Genomic DNA, 27,075 nt, shown 5'->3' on the forward strand with positions numbered 1-27,075 from the left:
GAGAAGGGGAGATTTAGACTGGATATTAGGTGGAAACTCTTTACAGTGAGGGTGGTGAGACACTGGAACGGGGTGCCCAGGGAGGCTGTGGATGTCCCTTCCCTGGAGGTACTCAAGGCCAGGTTGGATGAAGCCTTGAGCAACCTGGTCTAGCGAAAGGTGACCCTGCCCATGGCAGGGGGTTGAACTAGATGCTCTTTAAGGTCCCTTCTGACCCAAACCATACTATGAATCTATGAACCTATTTCTTCAAGGTAACACTTGCCACCTGGCCTTACACTCTGTGATCAGTAACTCTCTTGAATCTTCACTATATCTATGCAGATATTATGGTACCTATACAGAATGTATGCAGATAGTACAGCAGATTGAAACAAGAAGTTCTGTTTTCTCCTTCCTATTTCTCTTTTCTATTTTTAACACTTGAATATGCCTGAATGCTTTAACAATCTTATACATTAAAAGCACAGACTGTCTAAACCCCTAAGTGATTAGAGAAAGGAAAATGCTTGTGTGGTCTTTGGCTATGAAACAGCAGCTAAACAGTTAAACCTTTATTTTTCTTTAGCCATTTTAGTACATCTCTAACTTAATTTGCCTTGTAACAGACATTAGCAAAGGCTGCTGTTTTCCTTCCTTGGATTTTTTATCTTATTTTCTCAAGGCTTTGCCATAAGAGCTGCTTTAATCTTTGTAGAGAAATCTTCAGGTTTTTGATATTTTTCCCCCCCTGAAGACTTCAGCTGTCTTCAATATTTCTGTTTCATGGTGTTTAAATATTTTAGACAATTTGAAGCCCTATTTATAAATGGGTATGATTAAGATTAGGCTCTAATAAGTGCTAATCTTTTCCTCCAACGAGGGAGATAAAGCCTGTCTTAAACCTGAATGGCTTAAGACAAGTTCATTTTTATTTTTTTATCCTTATGAAATGAACAAATAAACCACTATCCAGCAGCTGTATTCACTGCTGAAGATAATCCCTGCATTTTACTACTGCAAAGTGCTTTTCTTTCTAGATATCAGCCTGCTTTACAAACGTCAGATGTTAGGCTGCAGGTTGTAGAGCTGCCTGAAACTTGGCAATGGAACCTGAAACTCACCTGGTCTCACAAAAAAACTGGAAGCATGGCTCCATTTTTTGACACTTTAGATTGAATTTTGGGTGAAACAGGGCCAATAAAGACACTACTGTTTTTTTTCCTTCAAGGCATTTGCAAGCAGAAATTAATTACTTCATCTTTATTCCACTCCTCAAGGTGAGCACTATCTTTTTTTTGCCAGGTACACTCTGATGCTCTGGTGTGCAGCTTTGAGTTCATTCCTGCATGCACTTAGTGAGCCCAAGGTTGAGCCCAAGGTTTTTAATCACACAAGGAGCTCTGGCTGAGCAAGGAAATCCCATTATGAAGAATGCTAAAAAATTGTTGAGCATGACAACATCATCCTGGAGTTCTAGGAAGTGTGAAGGACAGTTTTGACAGTAAACCAAACATGTAATAGATATTTGATCTCAGGGTTTTTACTGAAAAGGTGAAAAGCTGGATCATTTTATGACACTGAGCATGAGTTTCAGCTCACTGACCACCAGGGTCAAGTAATCTCCTTGGATATCCAACATGTTTCCACCAGTGCCTTCCTTGAATGTGCATTCTGCTTGGCTTTGTCTACCCAGCAAACATAGCCAGCCATCTCCTATCAAGCAAGGGGACTACACTGTTTAAGGGCTGGCCTGCATTTAAACAGCTTTAAAACTCAAGACCATCTTAAATGGGATCTGATGTGACTAGAAGTATAATGTGTTTTCCAGCTTATTGATTGGTAGCATTTATTCCATATATGTATCTGCAGCAAAAAATGCTTTAGGAAGAAAGAAAAGGAGGTTCTTGCTGTATGATGAGAGGGAGCCAATAATTCACAAGTGATAACTAATGTGGTCTCCTCTTGAAGACTAACAGAGCTCTGGTTTTATTGCAAATATATTAGCAGTGCATGGTCAGGTAAGTAAAACAATGCTATTTCCATTTCTTGCCTGGTCATAAGAACAAGCTGCTCCAGAGCAAATTTGAAGTTCATTTCCTGCAAATACCAGTTTATGAGATTTTTTAAACTGGCTTTTTGTAAATGTTCATGAAAGTGGAATTTGAGCTGCTTGAATGTTTGTGGAAAGTGAACAAAGGGAGCCTGAGAAAACACAGAGTTCTATTTTCTGTTCTTCATTTTCAGTATTGATGTAACTCAAAGCTCTCCAGCTTCAGAAAGCCTGAAATCTTGGGTCTGGGACCTCACCTTCACAGGAGAAAATGTCTCCCTGTCTATCAGTCTCAGTCCACCACAGACACAAGAAGGATGAAGAGAGTGACTTTCTGAAGAGGAACATTCTCTCCTCCTTTGGCAGCTTTCTCCTACAGCCTACCTTGCTGGGCTGGAATGTGGTTACACTCAGTGACTCGTCCTGACTCATCCTCTGTGAATGGCAGGAGGTTGGATGGAAAAAAAATTGGGCAAATCAACACCAATGGCCACAAAGTGGGTAACAATAATCCATCCTGATGAGGAGATGGGAGCTTCTCTGATGAGGAGAGGCTGAGGCCTGGGGCTGTTTAGACTGGAGAACAGCAGACTGACAGGGGATCATCTCAACACTTATCCATAACTAAAGAGCAGGAGGAAAGGAAGAAGTTCTTCACTATGAGAGTGGTGAGACACTGGAACAGGTTGCCCAGAGAAGCCCCATCCCTGGAGGTTTCTAAGGCCAGGCTGGATGTGGCTCTGAGCAACCTGATCTAGTGTGAGGTGTCCCTGCCCACAGCAGGGGGTTTGGAACTAGATGATCCTTGAGGTTTCTTCCACCCCTAACAATTCTAGGATTCCATGATTCTAAAGAGGATGAGCCCATATTCTTTTCAGTGGTGCCCAGCGATAGGACAAACTAGAATCCAGGGAATTCCATCTCAACATAAGACAAAGCTTCATTCCTGTGAGGGTGACAGAGCACTGGAGCTGGTCTCCAAGAGAAATTGTGGAGTCTCTTTCTTTGGAGATATTCCAAGCTGTCCTGGACATCCTGGGCAACTTGTTCTGGGTGACCCTGCTTTACCAGGGGTGTTGGACTAGATGATCACCAGAGGCCACTTCCAACCCTACCACTATGTGATTCTGTGATCTCAAGGACTGAGCCTTATGGTATGGAAATGAGGGAATACAATGCAGGGAGTTGAATAGGAATGCCCAAGTGCCTGGTCCTTTCCCCAGTACTGAACTCAACAGACCTTCTTCCTTTCCCATGCATCCCAGCCCTGCATCTTTTACGTCTGCAATGAGTGGGCTAAGTCCTGTGTACCTTACTTAAAGAGGAAATTTGTTTAAAAGCATCTGAAGAGTTTTAAAGTTCCTCAGTCCTGAGACAGTAAAAGCTGCTTCCAATTATTCCACAATAGAAATAAACAACCTTTTATTCTGTTTGAAACTGATGCTCAAAACAAATTTAAGGGACGTGGGCTGGTATAAAACCTTAACATTTTATCAGTCTCTGGAAGATTCCTGCCTCTGTGCTCAGGTGTTCTTTCTAAATGCAGCTTTAAACACAGGTTCAAAAAACAGTTTAAATGTATTTTACTGAGGACTGAATTGATAAAAGCCACAAAGAAAACAAATCTGGTTTCCCCTGTTGTCAAGAGCAGTATGAGAACAAAGGTAGATAATGGCAACAGGAACAGCCTTAAGAAACACAGAAGGTTTATAACTTATAGCACAACTCCACCAGATGGTTTTTAGTTGAATTTCAGCCTGGGTTTTTAACTTAGAAAGTTTACATTTAGGTTCAAGAAAAGGGACTCTGGGTGAAATTAGCCCTGCAGTCCTTTATGTGATCTATGTTGGTGAAAGATGAGTGCAAAAATATGAAATGATGTTTGACTGTGAAAATCAGATCTGAGGAAATGATAGAAAAAAAAATAGAACTGGACACCAGAGAAGCCACATAAAATGGCTGCAACTTAAATAATTACAAACATGGGGGTGTGCAGAATGCCAGCACCAAATTCTGCATGACTTCACCTCCCATGTATGTAAATCTAATGGTCCAAACCTCACACAAAACAGGCTCTTGACACTCTTCCAGCCACAAACACTTGGTCCAAAGCTTACAAAGTCAGTATGAATCATTTATGTTTTGAAGTTGAAAACTAATTTTTCTGCAGAAAATTATCTTACAGATAAACTCAAAAGGAATGCTTTGCATTTTTCCTAGCACAAAATTGGTAATCAGAAGTAGTCTTGGGTGTTGTAACAATGACTGGAACAATGTGTCTAGACTCCTGTATTCCTTAAAGATAACAGGTAAGTATCCCATGTACAATGCCTTTCAGTAAGGCATCATTACAGAATGTGACAGAATGGTGAGGGATGTGGAACACAAGCCCTATGAGGAGAGGCTGAGGGAGCTGGGGTTGCTTAGCCTGGAGAAGAGGAGACTCAGGGGTGACCTTGTTGCTCTCTACAACTACTACAAACAACTCTATCTACATGGCTAGTAACAACATGATTTTCCTAGAAGAAAGGACATGTTTAAATCCTCCAAATAAGGTCCAGAATTCACTGGACTCTGCTCTGCTCTGTTACAACAAATAAAAGGCATAAGGATACAGATACTGGGGTTTAGGATGTTATGGCCTCCACTGAGTTCAGCTACTGACTGGTTTTAAAGGTGAGGTTTGTGTAAACATCTTCTAAAAAGAGTATTTTTCCTCAAATTGGTGTCACTTTTTATTCATAGAATGATTTGGGTTGAAAGGGACCTTGAAGATCATCTAGTTCCAACCCCCTGCCACAAGCAGTGACACCTTCCATCAGAACAGGTTGCTCAAGTCCTCATCTAACCTGGCCTTGAATACCTCCAGGGAGCAGGCATCCACAGCCTCCCTGGGCAACATCCTCCCACCACCCTCACTGTACAGAACAGTCTAAATCTCCCCTTCTCAAGCTCCAATCTATTCCCTCTCATGTATCACTACAAACACTTGTACAAAGTCATTTCCCAGCTCTCCTGTAGCCCCCTTCAGGTACTGGAAGGCCACTTTAGGGTCTCCCTGGAGCCTTCTTTTCTCCAGGCTGAACAGCCCCAGATCTCTCAGGCTCTCCCTGTAAGGGAGGTTCTCCAGCCCTCTGATCATCTCTGTGGCTCTCCTCTGGACTCTCTCCAGTAGTTCAAAACCCTTCTTACGCTGGGGGCATCAGAACTCCAGGTGGGGCCTCACAAGAGAGGGAGAATCACTTCCCTCATCCTGCTAGTCACACTTCTTTTGATGTTTACTTTATTATTATTATGAAATACTCATTTACTGCCAGGTAAGAGAGCCTAAGCTGGCTCCTGTTTGCATGGTCCTTGGAATTATTTTGTTGAAACATAATAATTGATTGCTACTTTTTCACCCAAACATTTGGAGTTCTTTTGGCCCAACAGAAAGTAACTCCAAATTTGTTTCAGAGAAAAGAGCATTAGGACATATTTTCAGACTGATTCACATTATGCAAACTACAGTTCCTTCTCAAGATCAAAAAATCCATATGTGTTTCCACAGGCTCTCAACACAAATTGCCTGTCAGGGTAAAATCTTGAAAACTGTACTGTTACCAGGATGCTGAAGGAAAATTACTGCCAGACAGATTGTACAGTCAACAAAACCTGTGTAAGTTATTTTGTGCCTCCTAGCTCGAATACATATGGGCACAAATGCAAATTTTTCAAATGAAACACAGCTTAAGAGTACATAAATTTCAAACAGATAATAGTTTGCACTTATTAAAACTTGGCTTGTATCATAAACAGATATGCTTCTTTCCTGAAATGCCAACTTGTCTGTAAAGACTGAGGGGTTTTTACCCCCTTAAAGGAGCATCTGTTATAAATAATGGTCTAGGCACCAAAAATGGAAGGGCTAGACTCGAAGCAAACAAGCTGAAAAAAAAGATGATTGATTAAAAAATTATCTTGCCATGTACTCCAGGTATCCTTTAAGGGAATGGCACGGGAGTTATTGCTTATTGGCAGATGCATAAACACCTGGTTTGGAATAATGAAGTGATGCACAGATCTACAGCTGCAGATGTCTACAGGGTGAGCATAGATAGAGATCTTCCTGAAAAATTAAATGGCACAAGGAAGCCTTATAGCTCTCTGTGTCCTGAGCACCAACAAAAGGTTAAGAGCTAGCAGTGGATAACAGGATAATTTGTATGAAAAGCTACTCGAAGCCTTCCTGCACACAGCTAGGTTGATTTGGATTTAGCTTCTTAAAGCACGGCACTAAATCAGCAGGAAGAGTACATTGGTTCCTCCAGAGATGAAGTTCTGAATAATTAATAAGTTAGGAAGAAAAACATAGAAGAGCCCAAAGATAAACAGAGGCATGTTTTGCAGTGGCCTTGGGAATAAAGGTTGAAACAAGATGGGAAGACTTGTAGCAAAAGCACTACGGGTACCAGGGAGCGGAATGGCTTCCTTTTGTGTCACAGCCATATGTGCCCATTGAGTTTACATACCCAGAGGTGGAGCCACGACAGCTCTAACTCAGCTGATATGGGAGGACGGTCAGCACATTCTGAGGCAGTTCCCCTGTTGCCATGCTTTTCAGGATGTTCCCTACCACTTATGACAGGAGTTTCCCCGGTTTGAGTTAGAACTGAACTAATTCTGTTCAGTGATTCTACTTCTCAGCTCGGTCTCTGATCAGGGATGGCACTTTCTGAGTTTCAGTGAATGTTTTCACAGACAGCAGCTGCTTCCAGCAGTGAGCACACTGATGGGGAGAGTTCCTCACAAGGGCAAAGAGCAGAAAGGGTCCTGATCATGTGGAGACCAAGGTTCACTACCAGTATGTCAGAGATGGCACTTGCAGTGAGGACCAGACAGGTGACCCTGAACTGACCAACAAGTGATTCTATCCCATCATCTCCAGGAGAAAGCTGAGGGATCACCAGGGTAAAGCCTGTTCAATGGTCAGTGTTCCAGGACAACTCTGTCTCTTCTGCCTTTTATCCCCATCTGTGTGTTCCTGAATCCAGTTCCCATCTGCTGCTGATTCCAGTCTGGGACTTCCCCAGTGGCTGCCCCCAGCATCAGTGGTGACTGACAGTGATGAGCTCATTGCCATCAGGGGTGGGGTTCCATATTGATTTGTGCTTCTTTGTTTCTATTTCATTGGATTGCTCTCATTTCCATCCCAGCTCCTTTAGTTTCTTTCCCAACCCATCAGTCTTTCTCCCTTCTTCCCTTTCTCTTCCCACTGGGAGGGCAGAGGGGTTCACAGAGGGCCTCTGTCACTTTTCTAGTGGCTGGCCTAGTCCCAGCCTATGCCAGGAGGGCAATTCAGACGAGCAACATGCATGAAAACATTTCTGTTTTCACTGTAGAAAAGTCTTTGCCCTTACTGTGGAGGAAACAAGTGAAGAAAGTACACCTTGGAAACTTTGTAGCTGATAGACAGAAGCCCTGTGACTGTGTCACTGTGTCTCAGGATTCCTGGAAGCCTCCCTCGCCTTGTGGGCTGCATGGCTGTTGAAGGGTGTCTGGAGCAGCAGCACTGGCTCTAGTTGATGCAAAAGGCCTTTGAGGGTCACCTTTAAAGCTGATGAGTGAAAAAGCTCTGAGCATGGCCTGCCAGAGTGAGCTGGAAGTGCCAAGGGCATTGCCCCTCTTCATTAGTGGCTGGAGCATGCAGCTGTTGGGCCACACACAGAACGTCTGCTGGGCTGGAGCCTTGAGGGCAGCCCTGTGCCAGGTGAGCGACAGCTCGCAGAAGGCGGTGCTGACCCGGCATGTGAATTTAGCTCGGCGCGACCGTGGTTCACAGGCCACGGCAGAGAAGCTGGGACCCAACACAGTGCCCTGCCCCGGGGACAAAATGGCCACTTCCCCCCTGCGGCCGTATGGAATAGTCTGTCCCACCTCCACGGCGGCGGATGGACTCTGCTGCTCCCCACCCGCTGACGCGCTGCGCCTCGGCTGCCGTGGTAACGGCGGGGCAGCGGGAACTGGGAGCGGGCCTGTACCGGGCCGATCCCACTCCGCGGTGAGCCGCAGAGCGCCTGGGTTCGGCGGGACCCACGGACGGAGGCGGCACGGCCCCGCTCTGGGGGGTTCCCCTTCAGGTGTGAGGGCTCCCGAGCGAGCGAATGCGGCCCCGCTCTGGGGGGTTCCCCTTCAGGTGTGAGGGCTCCCGAGCGAGCGAATGCGGCCCCGCTCTGGGGGGTTCCACTTCAGGTGTGAGGACTCCCGAGCTAGCGCGGCCCCGCTCTGGGGGGTTCCACTTCAGGTGTGAGGGCACCCGAGCGAGCTAGCGCGGCCCCGCTCTGGGGGGTTCCCCTTCAGGTGTGAGGGCTCCCGAGCTAGCGCGGCCCCGCTCTGGGAGGTTCCCCTTCAGGTGTGAGGACTCCCGAGCGAGCTAGCGCGGCCCCGCTTTGGGGGGTTCCCCTTCAGGTGTGAGGGCTCCCGAGCGAGCTAGCGCGGCCCCGCTCTGGGGGGTTCCCCTTCAGGTGTGAGGGCTCCCGAGCGAGCGAATGCGGCCCCGCTCTGGGGGGTTCCCCTTCAGGTGTGAGGGCTCCCGAGCGAGCTAGCGCGGCCCCGCTTTGGGGGGTTCCCCTTCAGGTGTGAGTGCTCCAGAGCGAGCGAATGCGGCCCCGCTCTGGGGGGTTCCCCTTCAGGTGTGAGTGCTCCCGTGCGAGCTAGCGCAGCCCTCCCCGGCACCTGCCGCCCGCCATAAGGCCAGGGCCGAAGGGCTGAGAGAGTATTTGGGGGCAGGTGAAAGTGTCCCCAAGTTAGGCCTGGAGATGACTTCGCCGGGTCCCTTTACAGTTCCAATTTGTGTTCGTTCTGCGCGCTTTTCTCGCTATCCCTTCCTTATGGCTTTCTGGTGTTAGGTTACAGTTCTAGGCACCTCTTCCCTGTCCTTCCACCCTTCCATCAGTCTTCTTGGAAAAAAGAGCCATCGGTAACGAAACTAAAAAAGATCACTGCTTTGACGGCGTTCTTTATGCCTTGTTGAGTGTTTTCCTAGAGCTGCCAGCTGGACTGGCTGAAATCCGTGAGCCTTGCTTGGCAGAGACTAGAGTTTGATAAAAGCCTTAAAGGCAAGTACTGACTTGGCTTCATTTATTCACCTGTACTTCCCCCTGCCTGCTGCTTCGTTCTCTGCTTACTTGCGGGCAGTGCTTCTGCAGGAGTTCACAGGGCAATTACTGCAGCTGTACATTCTGGATGATAAGGCATTTATCTCGCTTGGTAATGAGCTTTTGGGGGTCAGTTGACTGCATGGGGAGGCAGAGGCCCATTCTTCAGTGTCTTTTGTGTTTGGAATTACTTAAAATGTAGTTGAAATCATGGGGTTTGGTTAAAGAAGTGAAGATATACAACTGGTAGAAATCTGTTGACTTTTCAGAGTCAGTCAGACAATGCATCTTGCCAATGTGCAATGAAATTGCTAAGTGTGGGGAAATAACTTGGGGATAGTGTCATTTAGCAGTTTTAATGTGGTTTTCATTATCATGCTTTATGCATGTCTAATGGCATTAAGCATAGAGATGGATAATTTGTTTAAAAACAGAAAGTGAAGTTTGAAACAGCTGATGTCACAGGTATTTTGGCATAGAAAATAGGAGGTTATCTTAAGAGCTTATCATACCTGACTGCTGGCCATAGGCTGGCTGTTAGGAGCAGATTTACAAAGCAATCAAGGTGTGTGGTTGTCTTTCTTTAAGAAATGTTTTCCCTTTTAAAAAATACTTATTTCTGATTTTCTATTTTGTTTTACTAATTAGTGAAACATGAAAGGGCATTGATTGGAAGGACCAGAAGTCTCAGAATCTCAGTGGATATAATTAACAGGACATGGGGAAGACAGCAATGCCAACCAGATTCTTCATTACAAGGAGAATTCTTCTTCAAAAGAAATAGTTTGGTTTGAGTTATTGGTGAGTGGGTAGGACTCAGCCTAGCATGAAATCCGTGTTCATGGTTATGATAATTGGATGTGAGCCATTACATATACGGTAGTATCCCTTTGGATTTTATAGGTTGATTGATGTGAGAAAGCTGTTGAGATTTAGTCTGCTCTAGTTAAACTCCTGCAGTTTGAAACAAACTGCACCCAGTTGTCTTTTAAGTTATAAAACTGTCTTTAAATTGATTAGGAAGAAATGTGAGCGAAGCTGAGAGGTAGGGTATATAGAATCTGTGTTCATTTAGCTATGCAGGCTTTAAAATGAAGTTGACCTAAATTTCATTTAGCAGAAACACCAGTTTTTGTTTCATTCAGTTGGGCAGTGTGTCCATTAGCAGCGTGGAGGAATCTGCTAGAATGATGACATTTGATTACTAGTGTGTGGAGAAAAGCAGGCAGAAAGGATGTGGATAGTTTATACTGGTTTATTTACATTGATGATTTGCTTTACTCTTTGCCTCACTGGAAAATTGCCTCATTAGAAAGAGAAAAGGGATTCAATAAACAACAAGTACACAAAAGAAAGGGAATTCTTGTTTGTATTTAAAATACAACCCTGTTTCCAGCTACAGAGTTTGAACAGTTTGGATTTGCCACGTTAGCCCTTGCCCCTGGTGGGCTTCCCTAGTGGCAAGGGAAGCCTTGTGTGCTCACGTGTGACATTTCAGCAGCACTGACCTCTCATTGCTTTTAGGCTCTGTGGCACCAGGTGTTTTCACAGAATGGTTTGGGTTGGAAAGGACCTTAGAGGTCACCTAGTTCCAATCCACCTGCCATGGGCAGGGACACATGCTACTAGACCAGGTTGCTCAAACACTTCCTTGAACATTTCCAAGGAGGGGACATCCACAACTCCTCTGGGCAACCTGTGCCAGTATTAACTGTTTGTAATGTGCCACTGACAAGCGTTATGCCTCATGGATGGAGGTATTGTCTGGAGACATTTTAACTGTATTAATGGTCATTTTCAGGTTTATGTGTGAACAGGCAACAGACCTCAGTTATACCTTTCATGTATTTCAAATACTGAGCTTCTCCACATCATTTCATTTGGATCCTGTTTGCAGCTGGAATCTGATAGACAACAGCTGAAGGGCAGTTTCCAAACATTCTGTCAGCTGTAAGTCTCTGGACTATAATTTTTCCCTTTTCCATATGCATCCAGCAGCACAAATAAATGTTCAGCTTTGGTGCTGTGCTTGACATCAAGCATGTTTCTTCCAGCAGCCTGCTTAGTCTGCATTGGGTTTACTGCATTGATTCTAGAGCAGGGAGGGTAGGGATGTTAAGCTTCAGTTTGGACTCTATGCTGTATGCACTTGCTTGTTGGAAGAGTGTTTTACAAGCTGGAAGGAAAAAAAAAATTCTTTAACATACCACTGTCTTGAAGTTTTGAGTGTAGGGAATGCTCTGTGAGTTACTGTATTTTGCATCCATGTGTATATGACAGAAGACATCTCAACTAAATCAGTTGAGATGGTTGGACTTTATGGCCATTGATACAATTTTCTGCTTCTCTGTGTTTTCTGTGGGTCAAGAAAGCAGTGTTGTATTTAACATTAAACTGCTTTCACTGAGCTGTAGGGAACTGCCCAAACAAAACAGACAGGTAAATCTCTTCCCTGGTATGATAAATGTAATTAAAAGTTTTTCTTTCAGTAAAATTTAACTTTGAGTTGTTCTGGGATTTTATTGACACTTAATATAAACAAGTTCTGTGCTCCTGTTCTCCTCTTCTATACACTAATATTATTGGATTTGTCACAACTTTCACTGTTTTAATTTCAGCTGAATTCCCATTTCTGCACATTGCTACCTGCAGATCACTGAAATCCTCTTCTTATATTGGGTATCATGAACATCAATGATTTTGTAGTACTCCCAGGCTCAAAAACTGGAACCTCTGTGAGATTAAAAGCCAAGTAAGTGCCTTTTATCTGATGGTGATAGGGATGGTTTTCATAGTTTTTACTAAGTTTTAATGCCCTGTTCAGTAGGAGAGCTTATTTGTGTAAGAGCAAGAAGAATCACAATTTTACTAGTATCTTCTCTAGACTTTTATCCTTCAGCCTGCAATTTCCAAGGCTTTAATCATCTTTTTGAGTGTAGCTGTGTATCTAACATACAAACTTTGTCAACAAACAGCACTAAGGAATTCACTGGGATAGTTTAATACCAAACAACAACAAACCTTTCTGTATAGAGACACAATTGTATCTGGGTTTTTTTGTTGACCACTCTAAAGCTTATATTGGAGGAGCCATATCCCTGCCAGCATACTCCTCTGTAATTAGGGATTCTTGGGTCCAAGAAGTTTGCACTCCAGAGCTGTTTTCAGTCTTCCTGGGAAGCAGAAGGGTGATGTACCTTTAATGACAAGTTGTTCAACTCTTTGTTTTTTTTCTTTCTTGCTGCTTTTTCTGTACTTTTCTGTCCTTTGTGTAATTTCTGATGACTGTTTCATGACTTCAACTCCTTCAGAACTGCCAGAGAATTGCAGCTGGAGAAAGTGCAGTTACAAACTGAAAATGAAGAGATGGAGAAGAGATTACAGCAACTAAAGTCAAACATGAGCAGAGAAAAAGAAGAGAGGAAGTAAGTTAAACTTCGCTTTCACACAAAGGAATCCAATGAGAGGCTCCCTCCATACCTTGCTGACAGAAGATACAATTTGTAAGTTCTTTCTTGCTGTTGGTTCACAGGGCATCAAGTGCTTATCATTGGAAATCTGGACAGATGAGACCAATGACCACTCAAGCCCAAGTTTTGTCACAAAGAAGAGAAAACAATACCAAGGTAGTAAACTGGCAGGATATTTGCAAGTAAAGCTATTTAAAACAGAAGTTTTAGAACTAGAGTTACAGTGTAGAACATGGGAATTTTAAATGCTGTAAAAACAAAAGGTTCTGACAAAACTCTGATTGTTTAGTTTGCCTTGCCAGGTTTATGGCTCCCTTTGAGCTGGAAGAACATCAAGTTCTGTTTGATGATCTGTTGGATTTTAATTGTTGTAGAGAGCAAATTACCACTGCTGCTACGGATTTAATGCTCTAAGAGTCTAATTTGGTAGTGACGAAAGTCATCAGGAGCCTGTCTTTCAAAGCTTAATGTACATTTTGAGTCAAAATACAAGGCTTCACATGACATTTTGAGTACAAGTTCTCTGTCTTCATAGGTAAAAGCTACAGGAAAGGCACACAACATTAAAATACAGTACACAAAGCATTTTCTTCAACTCAGTCACTGCATAATGGTGTTTGCATTCACAGTAGAACTCCCATATGCCTATGTAGTTCAGTCTTTTCCCTCTCTCCCCCCTCTTCTCCAACTTCTGCATATCCTTCAATCTTTATTATGATGCTTCTGGATTTCCTTCTGTAAGTACAGGAAGATATTGAGAATCCAATTTGCTACTTGGTCCACAGTAACTGGAAAAGCCCTACACTGATCCTCAGGGAGTGATGCTGGTTGGCCAAGTGTTGGTTGGCCAAGTTCTCCCCAGTTCAATAGAGGCAGGGAACTACTGGAGAGAGCCCAGTGGAAGTTACAAAGATGCTGAGGGGACTGGAGCATCTCTCTGATAGGGAAAGGCTGAGAGATGTGGGTCTGTTTAGCCTGGAGAAGAGCTGCCTTCTCAATGCTCATCAATAGCTAAATGCCTGGGGTCAAGAGGATGGGGACAGAGTCTTTTCAGTGGTGCCTAGTGATAGGGCAAGGGGCACCAATTAGAACACAGGAACATCCACATAAGGAAATATGAGTAGAAGCTCCTTTCCTTTGAGGATGCTGGAATACTAGACCAAGTTTGCCCAGAAGGGTTGTGGAGTCTCCCTCAGGAAAGATTCAAGCCCTGCCTGGATGTGATCCTGGACAACCTGCTTGGGGTGACCCTGCTTTAGCAGGAGGGTTGGACTAGATGATCTCCAGAGGTCCCTTCAAATCCATCATTCTGTGAAGTGCAAGTTAGTATTTGAAGCATTCCCTTGATGAAGAACTGGACCCAGTCCATTCTAGTGGACTGAGGCTGAATTCTTCTGAGTGTTTGAAAATGTAGGTTAAATTTATCAATTGACTTTTGTTCTATTATGTCCTTGCTTAGAACTTAAATGAAGGATGTAGAACTTCCCTGCTAAATCAGTGAAAATTTTGTTTTGATTATGTCCATAATAAATGACTAAGGCAATTTTGCTTGAACTCTCACAAAATACTAAGGATAGGGCAGACATCTGGGAATGGTAAAACTTGGTCAGATTTGTAAGTAGCTCAAGACTGGACATAGTAAGGAGTGTTATCACTTCCCACTGTAATAACCTAGTCTTTAATATTTCATTCTCTGGTGAAATAAGTTCATCATTTTAATAGCTTAGGCTCCTGTCCTTGAGGCCTTATACATCCTGGGAGTATTAGGCATGTCCATCATCAAACAGCGTTCATGAGTGCCGTTGAAATACCAGTTGTGATAACAGAGCTTATGCTCTTTATTTGTGCCATGAATTAGTACAAAAAATCCATAGGGGATCCCCAAATCCAAACTAATTCAACATAGAGGCACTTCCTCATTCCTTTAGCAGACATGGATGTGTCTGGAGAAGCATGCAAATTAGACTGAGTGGGACATAAGAAGAGAGTTTTCTCTTACCATTTTTGTTTCTGGGAGCCATGCTGTGTATGCTATGTCGAAATGAGAGCTGGTAGTTATGGGAGACCATTTGAAACTGGCTGAACTGAAGCTTGTGTAAGTCTGGAGAGGAAAGCCAGACAATGACAGCTTCAGACTAAGCCATTGCAGCAGGTATTTGAAGTCTTTTGAAGCAGCAGCAGTTGAGTGTGAAGGTCTTCCTGGCCAGCTCCATTTCATGAGCAGAAGAGAGGATCAGAATGAAAAGGGTTTTTTTTACTAATCCACTTCATTCCCCTTCTCTGAGACAAGTAGCTCATAGCTGTTACTACTTCAAAGACTTCAGGTATCAGCTGTGCTGACAAAGGAGAGGATGAGTGGGGCAGAATCTTCCAAAGGGCAAAATTAAAAAGACTGTAGGTGCATAAGAATGAGGAGGAAAAGTGAGGACATAGGGTGGACCCTGTTTACAGGGAAAAACTGAAGAGCAAAGATGTTGGAAAATTATTAGTTACTGGGATGCCAGGTCATGGAAGGGTAATGAGGAGAAGCAGAAGGAAAACAAACTAACACCTCCCCCTACACAAACTATAGATAGATACATGTGCAGTAGACTTCATTGGTTGATGCTGAGCTTAAGTCAGTATGGTTAGGAACATTCTGCAGGCCTATGCTTGAGGAAAACACTTGCTAGGCAAATGAGGACAGTGTCATTTCATGAGTGGGGAGGGAAACATCATGGATTTAGTGAGAAAAACACTAGGCAAATGAGGACAGTGTCATTTCATGAGTGGGAAGGGAAACTGGCCATGGATTTAGTGAGGAAAACACTTGCTGGGCAAACGAGGAGTGTCATTTCATGAGTGGGGAGAGAAACTGGTCCTGGATTTAGTGGCTGTCATGAGCAATACATGTAGTTCTCTCTTTAAATGCATGCTGAGGTAGAAACAGTTTAGTCATGAGGTCTGTGGTGATGGGATGGACTTGATGATCTTTGAGGTCTCTTCCAGCCTTGGTGATTCTGTCTGTGTAATTCTGTGTAATACAATAGTATTTTAATTCTCTATTAGTTACACTTGTATTAATTTTGTGTGTGTAAATATTTTTCCCACATAGGTTTCTTCAGGAAAAGTGAAGCTGCAAATACTCAAAGAACAGCTTCAAGGTAAAGATGCCTTTGTTAACTAAATAAAAAGAATAATCACAAACTTGAGAGTGTCTTAACAAGAAAAATAATCACAAACTTGAGAGTAACTGATTCTTGGCAGTTGCTGTAATGAAGCAATAAGTAAGACAGAAGTACTCAGTATGTTGGGGGGGGTGGGGGGGTGTTTGTTTTCATCAGAGCCAGTGAAAGAACGATGCAAGCATGAGGTGGCAAATGCTGTGGCTCATGAAAAATCTCAAGGGAAGAGGATAGCACCTGGACTTCGTGAAATTAAGAGTGCACTGCTGGTAAGTAAATGGGTTTAAAAATCACTCCATAGAGCAGAATATAATGTGCTACTAGAGCAGCTTACCTTAGCTTTGCCTGTGTCAGCTTCGTGCGTGATGCAGTTGCATTGTGGCAGTCGTTACTTGTTGCCTCTGGCCTTCTGTGAAAAGGGCCATCTGATGGCAGTGTTGGAAATTATGAAGTCAGCAAGCTTCTTTGAACTTTTTGGTTTAGCTTTTCTGGTGAATTGAAGCTACTTCCCCACCTCATTCTTGCAGTTTGTTCTGCTGGGAAAACAAAGCTTCTTTAAGAGATGCCATATTAACTATTAGATGTGCAGCAACTTAAAAAGGGAGCGGGGAAATACTCTGCCTACTTGAGATTAATTTTATCCTACTTTATTTAAAGATCTTCTCTTGCTGGAGTTAAAAAAGAGTAGGATTTTATTTGAAATCTGTTTCCCAAAATATATTGATGATGCCCACTTCAGTTCTAGGGTTTCTTGCTGTGATCACCACTTGGTGCACAATTCTGTTATCAGGGAGTTTCTTTAAGCTGTGTTTTTATTAACTTGCTCAGCAGGTGAATGTGACTGAGGAAGACTGATCTCTTACCTAACTAGAGAATACTACTGGGTGATTAAAATAAGATAGATGGTTTCAGGCAAACAGGGTAAAACTGAGTGGTCCATGAATATTTTGTCATTTTAAATACTTGCTAGAACCAGGACACATTTTAAATTCTGACTGCTTTCTGAGCTGGCTGTGGTAGAGTGGAAATTAGTATTAGTATGAGGTGATTTATATGTTTTAAAAGAGGGCTTGACTTTCAGCAAGTATAAATAGGAAACCCAGCCTCCAAAATACGGGATAGCTCCATGCTACTTGATTTTTGAAGTAACTTGCACAAATAGAGTTCTGTTGGTGAGTAAGAAAATAGTATTTTTAACCTAAAAATCTAGTATCTCTCTTTGAAAGAGCATCTCCTTCCTACCCTGCAACACAGGTTGTGGTTTGTACTGATTCAGGGAAAATTAAACCAGCTGGAGCAGATATTTGGGGGGGGGGGGGGGGGGGGGGGGGGGCTTCAAAATGGTTTTCCTTAGGTAAAAAGTACCTGGAGACTTTAAATCTCTGTTAAGCAAATTGTGGCATTAAAGCTGTTTGGGGTTGGTTTGGGAGCGGGTTGGTTGGTTTGTGTTGATTGGTTTGGGTGGTTTTTTTGGGGGTGGTGGGGTTTAGTTTGGGTTTTGTTCCTGGATTCTTTTGGTTGTGGGGAGGTTTTTTGGTTATTCTGTTCTCGTTTTTTCCTCGCATTCTGCACCCCACCCCTAGATTCGTTAATGCTCACCTAAAAATGAACACCCTGTCTGTGTAATCAAATCCTCAGCCGTGCAAAGGGCATGCTTTTGGGTTTTTCCCCTCGAGCTTTTGCAATCCCACCTACAGGGTAAACCCCGATGCTTGTATTATTTTTTTAATATGAGGCAGTACCTAGTGTTTCGGTGTGGGAGGGTTCTCCCCGGGCCAGGAGCCCTGCGATCAGTGTGCCATGGGCAGCGGGTGGACTGTCCCCGGTACGAGAGCCCGGCCGGGTGCGCTCTGCCCCCACCGGAACTGTGCCCAGAGCGTGGGCAGCGCTGCTTGGCTGAGGCTGGCCGCCAGGCGGCGCTGCGCCCCCACATTAGACGCTCCCACAGCGGCTGCCCCGCATCCCAGCCCCTATCACGCAGAATCACACCATGGTGAGGCTTGGAAACGTTCCCCGGAGATCATCTACTCCAACCCTTCTGCTAAAGCGGGGTCACCCACAGCAGGTTGCTCAGGATCACAATGTCCAGGCAGGTTTGGAGTCTCTCCAGAGAAGAAGACCCACAACCTCTCTGGACAGCCGGCTCCAGCACCCCCACAGCAAATAACTTTCTTCCTTATGTTTAAGTGAGACCTTTTGTGTTCTACTTTGTGCCCATTGCCCCATGTCCTATCACTGGGTGCCAATAAAAAGAGCACAGCCCCATCACCCTTTAGCTATTGATGAGCATTGAGAAGATCCCTTCTCATTCTGCTCTTCTCCAGGCTGAACAATCCCAAGTCTCTCAACCTCCCCTTGTCAGAGAGATGCTCCAGTCCACTTAGCATCTTGGTAGCATCTCCATCAGACACTCTCCAACAGTCCCCTGTCTCTTGAACTAGGGAACTGCTATTCTAGTTGGTGCCTTAATGAATCTTTTCCCTGCACTGACCTCTACAGATGTGTTTCTATCTACTAAAAAGCTTCAGTAAGCAGAACCTCATTAATGAAGTGCATAGCTCATAAATTTGTTTAAGTGGTATGTGCTAAGTAAAGCACCTCCCTTAGTCTGGCCTGTCCAGCACCTACTGATATATCCAGATATGGAATTTTTGCTCACATATTTGCACACTATTGAGTATTGAAATGATTCTGTGCTTATGTCACCATCACTCTTCAGTATGCAGTTACTTGCCTGCTTGTAATGTGCTGTTTGGTGGAATGTTTGAGTATGTTTCTACTAAATTAATGGTTTCATAATGGTTCATTAACAGACAGAAGCCAATAGGCATGTTGGAAACCTGGAAGTCATTGATCACTTCAGCCAGGAAGGGAATCTGAAGGGACCGAAAGTTAATCGTGAGCAGAAGAACGTAAAGGTCACACCAGACAAGATTTCATCTCTGCTAGTGTCAGTAGGCAGTGCTGAGGTAGTGCACAGTTCCAAACAAAAATAATTCTCCTTGTTATTTAGGACACCTTAGGTAGAGTGGCATTGAGTTTTTGCTCTGTGTCAGGTGAAGGATCAGGCCATCCCCTGTTCAGGTCTGTCAACATAATACCCATAGAGCATATGAGCTGCCCATGGCTACTGCTTTCTGCCTGCTAGAAAACATTTAAGTTAAATGATTTTTTTGTGTGCTTACACACACTTCTTTTGTTGTGTTTTGTAATTTAGTTGTGAGCAAGGGCACACAAAACTGAGGGATCTTGATTACCAGGGTAGCTGGACTAAGCCCAGGAAACACAGTGCTGCAGTTCCATAGCTGATATTAAAAATCACAGAATTCCAGCGTGGTGGGGCTTGGAAGGGACCTCTTGGGATCATCCAGTCCAACCCCCCTGCTAAAGCAGGGTCACCCACAGCGGCTTGCCTAGCATCACAATGTCCAGGCAGGTTTGCAATCTTGCCAGAGAAGGACTCCACAACCTCTCTGGGCATCCTGCTCCAGGGCTCCAGCACCCTCACACCAAAGAACTTTTAACTTGCATTCAGGGTGAACCTTCTGGGTTCCAGTCTGTGCCCATTGCCCCTTGTTCTTTTGCTGGGTACCACTGAAAAGAGTCTGGCCACTCACACGTCCTTGCTGTTGTATGTTACTGGGGAGAGGATTATCATCACCAATGCTACGTTAACTATGTTGTGGAACTGATTTAGGAACCACCCTCAGAATCAACCTGCCCAAGCCCTGAAAATCAGGAGAAAGGATTATTACTAGATGGTACATTTGATGAGGAGGAATCTGCAAGGTCTTTTCAGGAAGCTTTGCTTCAGTGGAGAAAAGGTAATCGTGATCACAGAGAACATCCACACACCAGTGAGGTCCTAGCAGGTATGATTGTTTGTTTTTTTTCTGGTTTAATGACCTTTTCAAAGCCTTAGGAGCCATTCTGGTGGAGTAGCAGATGTCTGATTAGTGAAGGTAGATACTCTGTGAGGACACTAAATGTTCTATGTTGCTTTACAAATTGACAACAACCACTAACGTGGTTGTGTTTACTCAATTCTTGTTTAGTGTTTACTCAGTTCTTGTAATGAACTGTGGTGCTGGCCAGGCTGCTCAGCTTGTGTCCTTGTCCTTCTCTGTGGCATTGTTCTGACATGAGACTTCAGTGGGGGCTGTAATACTCGAAGCATAAGGTCACAGCTTTTAAGTGAGACAAGGAATGTGCATGGCTCAGGATTTTGTGTGTTGTATCCAAGTACCTTTTCTGCCTGTCTTCCATAGGACCTTAGTATTTCTTTATCCCAGGGAAAAGATGCAATCAGTTGAAATATCTGTGGAAAGATATGAAATAAACACTCTTGTCTGATTTTTCTTCTTTCATGCCATATGGTGAGCTTTTTATCTGTGGAGTCATGGATTTCCCCCCACTATCCTTTATCCCAGAAGCTGTAATAAATGAGTTTTTACTGGCTACTCCCACTGCTGGTGGACTTGTGTCATTGTAACACATTGGCCATTTAAATTCTGGCTGCTGATGTGACACTCATTCCAAAAATCATGTTATTAAACAGCAAGTTTGTAAGCCTGAATAGCTATTTTTATATTTATTTGTATTCTACAACAATTCTAATAGAGTCTGTGGGAATTTGTGAAGTACAGACCAACCCTACTGTTACAAAGGAACCAATCCAGATTGAATTCAAGAAGGATGGCCTGAGCTACATGGAGAAACTCTTGCTTAAGAAATACAGGAGGTACTGCTGAAGTTGCTGGTAGTGATGAAAGAAGTCAGAAACACTGAACAGCATTAAGAAAAATTCCACTGGAGCCTTTAAAATATTAGCTCTATAGTATCAATAGTTAAGGTGGCTGTCCAGAGAGTGCTTGGTTTTAATAACCATCATAACCAGGCTCCATGACTTGACCCTTCAGAATTACTGCAGAGCTAAGGTTCTTTTTTGCCATCAGGGTATTGTGGAATTCAAAGACTGGTGGTGATACTTGGTTGGGTGATTTGGGGGCATTTCCTCCAGGAGTTTTCTGGAGAAAAGGAAGTTAGATTTTCAGGATCATTTCATAAACATTACAGAGCTGTTTTGCTAGCCCAGAGGTGTGAGGTCACCTCAGTGAAACTGGGAAGCGTGGCTGCTTTTCACCAGCAGTTGGTACTGCTACAGTAAACAGTGACCACCTTGTTGGGAGTTTTTTAATGATGGTGATATTTTACACATAAAATGTTACTCAGATAAAATATTACTTAAATAAAATGTATTTTTTTTATACATATCAAAGATAGGACTTTCTAAGATGGGTTTCTTTTCCTTTTGTTAGAACTCCTGTTGATCAAATTTCTGGTAGTTGCATTAAAGATTTAAGGCCTGTGCAAACAGCGAGTGTCCCTCAGGCTGTGACTGGAGGAGGGGAAGGAGGAGATGATGATGATGGTGGTGATGTCAATGACCTAACAGGTGCAATAGATTCCTATTACTATTTTCTTTTGCTATGACTGCTGAACAGTTACACACTTAAGCAGTTTCTGCTTAAAGAAAGTAAAAATAATGCAAGAAGGAATTTGTGGTGTTACATAATAAATGAGGAAGTGAATCTTGGTCAGGAAAAGTGAAATGCATCTAATCACGTTTATTTTGCAGTTGAAGAGGTGAAGAGATACTGGGCATCTCTTTTTAGACAGGGAGTAGCCAACCCTGTTTCTGAAAGAGCAGAGTCCTCTTTGCAAATTGAGCTCCTTGATGATGTAAGTATGTAATGAAGGACTTTATCTCAGTCTCTGAAGTGATGTGTTTAAATACTGATCTGTTAAATACTTAAAGCAGCAACAGTTAAATAATCTCTAGTTAGAAAAGAAAACCTATTGGGGCATTGTTTAGCTTTTTCATACAAATGTGAAAAGTTTATCTTTCCAGAGTTCCCTTGTAATTTTTTCCTCTACTACATAAAAAACACACAAACTTAATGTCTTCAGGCTTTTAACCACTTGAGTTAATGTTCATGTGTGTGGGAGGGGTTATTAATTTTAATCTGTTGCTGAAAAGTTTTTCTTTGAGTTTGGTTTTTTTTTTTTTTTTTTAATCAGTCTTATGGCAATGACTTGGAGGAATCCTCTGACATTTTGGTGAGAAATTGTTGTGGTAGGTTTCTTTTAAGGGGCTGGGATGAAAGCCAAATGGATGAGGAGGAAGATACTCTGGAGGATAAGCAACAGGTTCTTGCCCTGCACTGAACACGTGAAGAACTTAATACTAAGTCTCCATTTGTGTAGCACACAGAACCAAGAAACAAACCAACAAGTGTCTTGAGTTCTTTTCATGATGTTTATTAAGGATTATTTTGTAAAACTGTCAATAAAAGAAATCTTAAACTCCTGGATTCTGGCTTTTATTATAATTATGAAGTCAAAGAATAAAAGAAAACTTATCTTGTGCTACTGATTTTTAGGATCGCTCTGGTCAGGGTCGAGGGGAAGTCAGTTCTCTTTCTGTGCTGTACTTTTACTCTTCCAGGCTGCCAGCTGAGAGTGATCTGTGTTCATCTCAAATTCAGCTCTCCTGTAGGTTGTTATCTTACAGATGTTCTCATATTAAGGGAAAAAAGAGGAAATATAATTAAAATATGATCCTGGGTGGCTTTGATTTCACCAAACCATTTCAATTTCTCTATCTGTTCATGACAAGGCCTCAGCTGTACTTCAGAACTGGCTGTATCTGTGTTGCAGAAAAAGAAAAGGTTCCTTCTTCCTCCTTTTCTCCTCTTTCCAGTTTAGAATAGAATAGAATAGACCAGGTTGGAAGAGACCTTCAAGATCATCACGCCCAACCCATCAACCAACACCACTTAAACAACTAACCCATGGCACCAAGCACCCCATCAAGTCTCTTCCTGAACACCTCCAATGATGGTGACTCCACCACCTCCCCGGGCAGCCCATTCCAATGGGCAACCACTCTCTCTCTATAGAACTTCTTCCTAATATCCAGCCTAAACCTCCCCTGGTGCAGCCTGAGACTGTGTCCTCTTGTTCTGGTACTGGCTGCCTGTTAATGTAAGGCTAACTGCAATTAATATAACTTCAGTGCCAGGTTGCTTGGCTGTTACATGCTGAAATGGTACTTTAATGTAAGGAAGGTTGGGTGGCTTTTTTCTCTCTCTGAGGTGATGCTTAACTGTACCCAGCAGCCGAGTTGTTCTCTGGGGAGGTGGCAGGAAATTACAGCTTTGAAATGAGGAGAGGCTGAGGGAGCTGGGATTGTTTAGCCTGGAGAAGAGAAGGATCAGAGGTGACCTCATTGCCCTCTACAACTACCTGAAAGGTGGTTGTAGACAGGAGGGGGTTGGTCTCTTCTCCCAGGCAACCAGCACCAGAACAAGGGGACACAGTCTCAAGCTGTGCCAGGGGAGGTTTAGACTCGAGGTGAGGAAAAAGTTCTTCACTGAGCGAGTCATTCGTCATTGGAATGGGCTGCCCAGGGAGGTGGTGGAGTCGCCGTCCCTGGAGGTGTTCAAGGGGAGATTGGACGTGGCGCTTGGTGCCAAGATCTAGTTGTGAGGTCTGTTGGAACAGGTTGGACTTGATCCTTGGGGTCTCTTCCAACCTTAGTTACTGTGATACTGTGAAACGCTGTCTTTTGGTAACCTTAAACCCCTCACCCTACGGCCGAGTTTCGGGCTCTCCGGAACCCCTCGGCTCCCACGGCAGAGCCATTCTGGGGCCCTCTGCAGCGTGTGCCCGCAGCGCTGGAGAGCGGAGCCCTCCCCCAGCACCGGCGGGACGTGGAGGCGCCGCGCCGCTCCGTCCGGCTCTATAGTGCATCGGCCGAGTCCACAGCAACGCACTTTAACTATATTCATTTATGCAATTTTCGATCTCTACATACAGATAAGATATTTCTCTCTGTTTAACTCCTCGCACTAATACACACAGGTTTAAACATCTTTTAATTCCACTCCCCCCCTTCCCCAGCCAAGAATTTTCAGGCATTTCGACGCGAGGCAGCAGGACTGAGCAGTGACGGCGGCAGCACACGCCGCCACAGGAGTGCAGTGTAAACAGTTAAACACCTGGTGGCAGCACTGAGCCCCGACGGCATCTCCTGCCCCGATGTGGGGCGAGCAGCTCAGATCCTTCGGGTGCCGCATTCGGCTCTCTCAGGCAATCACTGCAGCACTCCACCTGCAACCCAGAAAGGCAGGCTGTCTCTTGCCTGCAGTGGGAGGTTGTTGATGGCCAGGCATCCTTTGACTTCTTATCTTTGTCTGGCCTCTCCAGCTTCAGCAAGTCCTGTCCACAGCGTGCAAGTGCTCCACTTGTCCCTTTTCACCCTCATCCCAAGAGATGAGCGAATCTGGGCAGACACAATCCACGCAAGCATGAGGTAGATGCAGTCAACAGCAGCCCAGGCCCGGCCCTGGCGCTGCTGCTGTCCGCGCCAGGGACGGCCGCGGCCTTTCCTGGCCCAGAGGCAGTTACGAGTGAGGCAACACCACTCCGCAGGCACCGAGATACCGCATCGCCGTTACCGGCGAACTGCCGCGCGGCTCAGAGCTGCAGTACCACGTTTCGTCCGCCAGGCGGCAGCAGCGAGCTCTCCCCAGCGCGGCACCAGGCATCCCGGTCGCCGCGGTCACGGAGCGGCGCCCGCCGCGCCCCCCGCATGACAAAGTATCGCAGTCTAACCCCTGCCGGCAACAAAGCCCCACACCAAGCCACTCGCTCTCTCCCCCCTTGATGGGATGGGGAAGAGAAGTGTGAGAGCAGAAGTGCGGAAACTCGTGTGTTGAGATAAAAACCGCTTAAGAAGAAAAGCAAAAGCCACACGTGCAAGGAGAGCGAGTCAAGGAAATCATTCCCTGCTTCCCATGGGCTGGCAGGTGTCCAGCCACCCCCAGGAAAGCAGGGCTCCATCATGCATAATGGTTACTGGGGAAACCAGATGCCACCACTCCGAATGTGCCCCCTTCCCTACGCTTCCCCTAGCTTTAAATGCTGAGCATGACATCCTATGGTCTGGAATACCTCTTTGGTCACTTGGGGTCAGGTGTCCTGGCTGTCACACACACACACACTCCTTGTGCACCCTCAGACTCTTTGCTGGCTGAGCAGTGGGAGAAGCAGAAAATCCTTTGCTTGATTCTGTGTCCATGCTGCAAGTCTAAGCTTTGTCTTCTGTGTCCAGCCACAAAACCTGCAGAGCTTTGATCTGTGATGCTCCTTCAAACACCAGACTATGTTTCAACACCTGCAAAAGGGCTAAACAGTTGTTACCATGAGTCCAAAGAACTGCACAGCCCTTCCAGAACCATCCCAAATCCAAGGCATACAAGGCTCACACAATTACAGCTAACTTTTCTGGCACTGCTTCATCACCAAGAGGCCACAATAGTCCTGACAGAGGGTCAGCCTTGCTCAGGCACCCAATTAACTCTAGCACATGGCAGATGGTAATCCTCAGGGCAATTGCAGCACAGACACTGCAGTGGTGGAAGCATTTGTCTTAACTGGCATAAAAATGCACACAGGTAAAACAGAAAAGAGAAATGAACAGTTGCCACTGACCTAGCCACCCTCTCATTCACCACAGGCAGAAGGAGGAAAGCAAAGATTTCAGACTCCAAATTGACCATCCACCACTGTGCCTAACAGCACCACATCTTCAGCAAACTCTCACCAGAAACACTCTTTTTATCCACCTGAAGAACATGGAAGGCAGCCAGTCTTGTGCCAGCTCTCCAGCCCTCCATCTTCCATACACAACCAATGCTTCACTTAGCACAGCCATAGCCCTTCTCCCACAGTGACCGTCATGCTGATCGACACACCAGCTCCCAGCGTTGTGGGTAGGGGGAGGCAAGGTAGAGGTGGGAAAGAAGCACCCCTAGCACAGCACTGCTCCCATTGTGTCCCCTGCCCCTGGCGCTCGCAGCTCGGTCCCGTACCAGGCCCGCTCCCGCTCGGGAGTGCCCCCAGCTCCTGGCTCATATAAACACACACTGCGGCTCCCCGTGCATGCCGCGGTGCGTCAGCGAGCAGAGGCTCTTGGGCTGTTGCTCTACACCACCACGGAGCAGTTCCGAGACTGCCTGCCCGTCTTCGGCACAGGGGGGAACACCAAGAAGCCAGGACAGATGCTGCGAAGTTCAAGAACAGGAGGGACCCGCTGCTGCCAGCGGCTTGCGGGACGTGGCGGGTACCGCATGCGCCAGCACTGGGGCGCGACAAGCCGAGGGCAGCGGCGAGCCGGCTGCAGTGCAGGTGACGGCCAGCCGGGGGCAGCAGTGAGCGCTCGCAGCGCTCCGCATGGCCACAGCGCGGCGGTCACTTGTGGTCGGCGAGTGACAGCCAGGCCGCTGCGGAGCCGCCGCAAGCAGCCGGGGCCAAGCGGAGAGGGCTCTGCAGAGTAACTTCATGAACTAATCCCTGGGGGAGAGACTCTAAACAACTGACGGAAAGCGAGAGACCGGACTCTCAGGTTTGAGCAGTGTGTGTCACAGCACACGAAAGCAGGAAAACAGTAGAAAGAAGCTAAGGCATTTTTGCCTTTAACCTTTAAAGTTTCCACTTGTGTAACAAAACAAGAGGGTATGCAGCGGGGCTGTGCTACAGGTGCTGTTGATAGGTCTGATTTTATGAGGGAATCAATCCACAGGATTGCACTAAGCACACTTTTGTCTGGACCCACCAGCATCACAGCCAGCACTAATTCATCTCCATTACAGACAATTAAGAGAGAATTTTTGGTCCTCTTAGCCCCAGTGTCTAACACCCAGAGGCAGTGCCACTGCAGACCAACAGCTGGCTTTAGCCTGACTTGTCACCAGCATTGTCAGTCAGGACTGCCAAAAGCAGTATCCTCCACCCCCTAGAGCACCACACACCATGCTGGAGCTCCAGAGCCTGCCTGCCTTCCTTCCCACAGCTCCCGGCTGTCCATGCCCCCGGCGCTGACTGCACATCCCTCCTGGTGCCGAGGAACAACCAGAACCTTGAAGCCAGATAAGGGATGGGAAAGTCAGATGTGTGCAAACCCTGCCCCACAAACCCCCACACTGAGTGGGCCTGAGCTTAGATCCCCCAACCCTCACCTCCACTTCCAGGCAGCCACAGCATTGACAAACCTGCGCCTGCAAGTGCCGAAGGCCTGGTTCATCTCACTGCCCATGACCCTCCCCTGCCCCTGCCACAGGGAAAGGGCTCCTTTCCTCTCAGGTGCCACTCCCAGGCACCAGTGGCCACAAAGCAAGGAGGAAAGCATGTTCCCAGGCCCCATGAGC

The 27,075-nt window shown here is 45.3% G+C and overlaps 1 protein-coding gene across 1 annotated transcript; it reads left to right on the plus strand.

The window, feature by feature from the left end:
- The first annotated feature begins 11,793 nt into the window (after positions 1-11,793).
- ZBBX (zinc finger B-box domain containing) lies at positions 11,794-26,205 on the plus strand. The gene is made up of 14 exons (XM_054166962.1): positions 11,794-11,920; positions 12,480-12,593; positions 12,701-12,794; positions 15,733-15,781; positions 15,962-16,071; positions 16,631-16,633; positions 18,616-18,771; positions 19,500-19,674; positions 20,423-20,543; positions 21,121-21,257; positions 21,441-21,544; positions 21,884-21,922; positions 24,174-24,466; positions 25,728-26,205. Exons 1-14 carry the CDS (start codon positions 11,853-11,855, stop codon positions 26,203-26,205), a joined length of 1,941 nt encoding a protein of 646 aa, XP_054022937.1. The 5' UTR covers positions 11,794-11,852.
- The last annotated feature ends 870 nt before the right edge of the window (positions 26,206-27,075 follow it).

The sequence above is a fragment of the Dryobates pubescens genome, chromosome 13 (genome assembly GCF_014839835.1).
Source record: "Dryobates pubescens isolate bDryPub1 chromosome 13, bDryPub1.pri, whole genome shotgun sequence".
Lineage (NCBI taxonomy): Eukaryota > Metazoa > Chordata > Aves > Piciformes > Picidae > Dryobates > Dryobates pubescens.